We start from the raw sequence: 5979 nt of genomic DNA on the forward strand, positions 1-5979 counted from the left end.
AATAAAAGGGATAAAATAAAGTCAAATAAGATCGGGAAAGGCTCTCCTATAAAAGTATGTTTTAAGAAGGGACTTAAAAGAGTTCACTGACTCAGCCGACCTGATTTCCTCGGGCAGGCTGTTCCAGAGCCTCGGGGCCCTGACAGCAAACGCTCTGTCCCCTTTAGTTTTCAGTCGAGACTCTGGAACAGACAACAGACCTCTGCCCGAGGATCTCAAGGTACGTGCTGGTGCGTATGGGACTAAAAGGTCAGAAATATAACAAGGCGAGAGGCCATGAAGAGCTTTAAAAGTGATCAATAGAATTTTAAAGTCAATTCTAAAACATACTGGGAGCCAGTGTAATGAAGCTAAAATAGGAGTAATGTGGTCATATTTCTTTGTTCTGGTTAAAAGCCTGGCAGCTGAGTTCTGGACAGTCTGGAGTCCATCAATAGATTTTTGGGTTAAACAGGTGAAAAGGCAGTAGGTACACATATCATATTATGCAAGGACGGTCTACTGGTGAGGGGGTCTGACTGATTGGGGTGGGCTGATTCTTTGTCCCAGTCCAGCCCTGCTAACAGAGATGGTGAGTTTTATATTGTTTCTACTCAGTCTGTTTACAATGACCTGCGAGGTTAAACAACTTTTTTCTCAATGTAGTCTGGTGGGCTGCAGCGCCCATTTGTTTTGGTCTGAGATGCAGGTGCTCTGGTGGGACATTTAGCGGCAGTGAACGTGGCTGACAGCTCCATTAAAGGGTGCTTCCTCAGCCTGCGAAAACAAATGTCTAACAGCCTGGGGGCGTGGAGTTTGAAAGATGTGGCTGTTTACGAGGCAGGGAGGCTCTTTAGAAGGACTATCCACTTGCATTATGGGAAATGTAGGATCCAGTGTTTTTAGAGTGGTAACCACCAGTCTACCCCTAACCCATACAAAGGTCTGTAAGTCAGGAAAGTTACAGGACATTTTTTAACAAATACAGCAGCTTTATGAAAATGCACTGCAGAACCTCGAGCTCTAGTGGGCCACAAGTTCAGTTTTTCATTTCAGACCCTGTACAATATTCCTACACCGCTTAAAAGGATCCTGACAGGTCCAGGTATCTAACGTCAGAATGTGGAAAATATATCTAAAGTTAAGATTTGTTAATAAGTTTAAGAAGCTTCTTTGAACTTTAAATCAGTGTCAGTGACATGCAAAAATAAAAATATCTAGTTTATAAGCGTGCTTCTAGCATTTCTGTTAGGTAACTGCATTGATCCTTACATTTTTGACATTTAGACTCATCCGATCCGTCTGAACAGTCGTCTTTTCCGTCACACTTCAGGTTCTCTGGGATGCAGCGGTTGTTTCTGCAGGAAAACTCTCCTGCTTTGCATTTTACTACAAAAGAAAAAGAAATATCTGAGATATTCCCCCATGGAACGGTTTCCTGCTGTACACTCTTCCTCTACACTTCAGTTTAACCCACCACAGCTGTCCTCGTCAGTGTTGTCTCCACAGTCGTCAAAACCGTCGCATTCCCAGAACTTCGGCTTACACCGGCCATTTTTACACTTCATCTGAGACCCCTCGCACGCTGAGCAGAGACACAAAGACAAAACAACAACCTGTCAGTCCGTTTCTCAGTCCTGTCTGACTTCCTGTCTGAGGCTCTCAGCTGCGAGCCCATTGGTTCTTCCTGAAGACGTAAACCTTTAAACAGTCATTTCCTCAAACAGCTGCTTGCTGTAGTTTCCATCAGACACACAGGAGGAAATAGTGCATTTGTTGGGGACTATTTTCAGCAGCGGATGGATCTACATGTGGTGCTCTAGTGAGTATTTCCAGCAGAATAATGTCAGGTGTGGTAAAAAGTTAGGATGAACTAAATTAGATTTTGTCAAATTACTGTATCTCCTGTTACACTTCAGGAAGATGTGTGCCCACAGTCAGCGGGTTGGACTCACTGCAGTTGTTCTCGTCACTGCCGTCTCCACAGTCGTTCCAGCCGTCACACTGCAGAGTCTTGTTGATGCACAGGTTGTTGGTGCACTGGAACCTTCCGGGACAAGCTGATCAAGGACATCAAACAGACACCGAACACAAACTGTCAGGAAGAAGAGTATCAGTCTAAAAACTGGCGGTATGCCTCAGGTAGAGGCTAGAATTTGTAGCTGGGTTAAAACATACATTATTCTGGTGGTCTTTTTAACTCGACTAAAATGAATCAGTCTTACGGTTAGTTGGGACAAAGGCTTGGTACTCTGCGGTGAAACCCTGGTCAACGTAGGACGAGTCCGAGTTAAATGTGATGGTCATCGTGTTGCTTTGGCTGGTGACCACGGTCCTTTCTTGCTTACTGCCACACAGTCTACAACACAGAGACACAAAGAAGACACTTCCTGACTATCTGAGGACATCTTGGTGGGTGGACACAAAAAGGTTAATGTACATGTTGAACAACCAGGTGTTGCTGCTGTCCAGATAGATTCTATTGGTTGATCTGGTAAAATAAAGTTGAGAGCATCATTGTGAAGGAATTATGACACAGATTTCCCCAGGTGATGTTAGGGTCAACTGCTGAACTAAAGTCCAATGGTGACAGCCGGTGACTCCCCACATCAGTAGGTCAGACTCTGTCTCTCCTCTCTGACTGATGCCGCTGCCTGGATAAGAATGAGGTAACCCCAGGTTAAGATTATCTTTGCTCTGTTTCATTACAGATAGGCTGACTGTCTGACACTTGAATGACACAACGTGACTTTAGGCTAACATGGGTAAGCAAAGTGTGAATCTCTGTAGGGTAGGAAGGGTAAATATCCCCAGACCCAGTAAAGTTTCTGGCAGATTCTACATTGTACCTGTACGCTGTAAGCTGTTACCATTCTCCCCAGCTGGGCTCAATAAAAAAAGCTGTGCAGGTCTTCAAGAGTCTCTGAGAACTTCATAACACCTGACACCTGGCTCCCTTTGATTCCATACCAATCATCATTAGGAACCAGAGTTGTGAACATGTCTCAAGTCATCGTTCAAAGTTCCAATCTAAAATCAAAGACCTAGGTTAAATAAGATCTTCATTTATTAATAATTTCCTAAAAATAATTACTTCTGAAGCACACAAACCCTCAGATGGCTGACCTTTGACCGTTGACGTCAACGTAATCGTTGCGACACTGGCTACTGTATTTGCCCAAGAAGAACTTGTAGAACTGAACCTTCACAAACTTGTCCTGTGTGACCTGAAAAAGAAAGATAAAGGAGAAAAGACAATTATAAAACTGTAAATGCATTATTAAAGACCTACATGTATGTAAGTGTTCGTGAATCACATTTTCAATATCCGAATGATTGCCAGGACATTTGTACAGACTTCATGTTCCGCTCAGGATGAACTGTTATAACTTGGTGGTGATCGTCTGACTTCTTTTCTGGCGCCATCATCAGGTCAACAAAACATTGGTTTATGGCTTGCAGAAATAATGACGTTAGCGTTTGAGATGACTACGGCTGACTTTTGCCGACTTGATAGTCAAACGTGAGCTACAGGTCGACTGCAGGTGTAAAAACAGTGCCGTCAAGTCGGACACATTCTACCTGCGTGAGCTTACTGTCAGCTGAGATCAGTCAAAAGGAGGTTCCAACTTTGTGCAGATGGAGCAAGGCGCCTGCAGCCGGTTTGCTCCCACGAGGTTTTGATGTCATGTGACATGGTGACATTTTGCAGCGCCAGCGAAAGTCGGACACAATTTCTAACAAGCATGCCTTATTTTAAGTCCAGCATGCATCACGTTAATTCAGCGCAGCTCAGCACCACATGCAGTCAAACTCGCCTATTCCTGTCAGCCTCAGCTGTGTAGTTTACTGCTAATTAGCTAATATTAGCATGCTAACATGCTAAAGTCAGAGGATGGCCATGGGAAACTACGCATGCTGTTAACATGTCATTGTAAGCATGTTTGCTAATGTTAGCATATAGCTCAAAGCCTCAGAGCTGCTGCAGACTCTAATGCAGCTGTAGTTTGTATTTTGGCCCCACCTGGGGGCAGCAGAACAACCTGTTGACACAAGACTGATATATAATTAGCTTATAGCTTAATAATATATCAGTATAGCTTCTGAGGTATTCCATTCTAGAAAGTGGAACATCTAGCTGCTAGATGTTCCACTTTCTTCACCAGCTAGTCTCTGACTGTGCTGAGCAGGTGTACAGCAGCATTGCTGTGATATTCTACAATTCTAATATAATTCTACAATATTAGTGTTATTAAAAAGAAAATATTTTAAAGTTGCTATCAAAGTTCATGTCTGTCAGGAAGTTTTCCGTTCCTTTAAGGTTCGTAGGAACTACTACTACTACTACATACCATGAAACTGACATTTTCAGACAGTTATCATACCGTGATAACCTCTCAGCGCTGCAGCCTGAAGCCAGTGAAACGACAACAGCCAGACTTACCTCGATGTTCCAGACGCATGTGGTTTGTGGAGGATAGTTGGAAGGGAAGAAAGGTGAGGAGAAGAAGCCTTTGTCTCCGGTCAGCGTACCTCCACACTCTGAACAACAAGACAGACCGTTCACATGTTAGACATTTGTTAGACATTTAGGAGATGTTCTCACCACAGAGGCGTCAGTACAATGAACTTCCTGACTGATATCAGAGAGGTGAAACTGTGAAGACGGAGAATTAACCTCAGAAGAAACAAAGGTTAAGAAAAATCCTGCAAAATCTTAACATGTCACCATTTAAAAATTCTTACTTTCATGTGTTTTATCAAAACAGTGAACACATCTGCAAGTGTTTCAAATCAACATCGAATGATTTCAAGATCCTGAAATCACCAAGAGAGTTTTTGTTGATTCTACTGAATTGATCTGCGTTATCATCCCCCGTTTCAAGAAACTATATTTGCCTGGAACATTTCTGAAACAATAGAAATAATTTAGTATTTTCACTTTTATTTTCATTGATTAATCTGCAGGTTTTTTGATTAGTTGATTCATCATTTGGTCTGTAAAATGTACATAAAAATGAATAAAACCCAAAGCGACTACTTCAAATGATTTGTTTTGTCTAAAACCTGAAGATATTGACTGTCACAAAAGAGAAAAGCAGCAAATATCTTGAAACAAGATTTGGATCAGATTATACATTAGATCATATTAGACCGATCACCCCACCAGCACCGGGACACGTGACTTCCAGTCGTACTTTGTGCAGTCTGAGGGATCTGGGAGTAGTTGGCCATGAAGCCGGGGAAGTTCTTCTCCTCACTGGTGACCAGAATCAGCAACATGACATTTCCAGAGGACACGAAGGACAGCGAGTCACGAGGGTATCCACACTGCCTGAAGGGGGACCACAGAAACCGTTAGTACCCGGTTTCTATAAAACTATAAAGATATAGTTTCCCTTGATGACATCGCCCTGGCCTCCAGCACCACTGTGAGGAATCTTGGAGTTATCTTTGATCAGGACATGTCGTTTAAGTCTCATATTAAGCAAATTTCAAGGACCGCCTTTTTTCACCTACGTAATATTGCGAAAATCAGGAACATCCTGTCTAAAAATGATGCAGAAAAATTAGTCCATGCATTTGTTACTTCTAGGCTGGATTACTGCAATTCCTTATTATCAGGCTGCTCGAAAAAGTCCGTTAAGACTCTTCATTTGATCCAGAATGCTGCAGCACGTGTTCTGACAGGAACCAGGAAAAGAGATCACATTTCTCCTGTTTTAGCTTCTTTGCATTGGCTTCCAGTAAAATCCAGAATAGAATTTAAAATCATTCTTCTTACCTACAAAGCTCTTAATGGTCAGGCACCATCTTATCTTAAAGAGCTCATAGTACCTTACTACCCCACCAGAGCACTGCGCTCCCAGAATGCAGGGTTACTTGTGGTTCCTAGAGTCTCCAAAAGTAGACTAGGAGCCAGAGCGTTCAGCTATCAAGCTCCTCTCCTGTGGAACCAGGTTCCAGTTTGGGTTCAGGAGGCAGACACCATCTCCACAT

General features: G+C 42.8%; 1 protein-coding gene across 1 annotated transcript in view; it reads right to left on the reverse strand.

Annotated features, from left to right (window-relative positions):
* LOC123974572 (suppressor of tumorigenicity 14 protein-like) overlaps window positions 1–5979 on the reverse strand; it is a 19586-nt gene that overhangs the window by 5964 nt on the left and 7643 nt on the right. The window contains exons 5-11 of the mRNA XM_046055382.1: window positions 5178–5314; window positions 4424–4521; window positions 3106–3206; window positions 2205–2338; window positions 1935–2039; window positions 1457–1564; window positions 1252–1368 (exon numbers count right to left, since the gene is read on the reverse strand). Coding sequence (XP_045911338.1) covers window positions 1252–1368; window positions 1457–1564; window positions 1935–2039; window positions 2205–2338; window positions 3106–3206; window positions 4424–4521; window positions 5178–5314 — 800 coding nt within the window. The remainder of the gene's footprint in view (window positions 1–1251; window positions 1369–1456; window positions 1565–1934; window positions 2040–2204; window positions 2339–3105; window positions 3207–4423; window positions 4522–5177; window positions 5315–5979) is intronic.

Source organism: Micropterus dolomieu, linkage group LG08, assembly GCF_021292245.1.
Source record: "Micropterus dolomieu isolate WLL.071019.BEF.003 ecotype Adirondacks linkage group LG08, ASM2129224v1, whole genome shotgun sequence".
Classification (NCBI taxonomy): Eukaryota; Metazoa; Chordata; class Actinopteri; order Centrarchiformes; family Centrarchidae; genus Micropterus; species Micropterus dolomieu.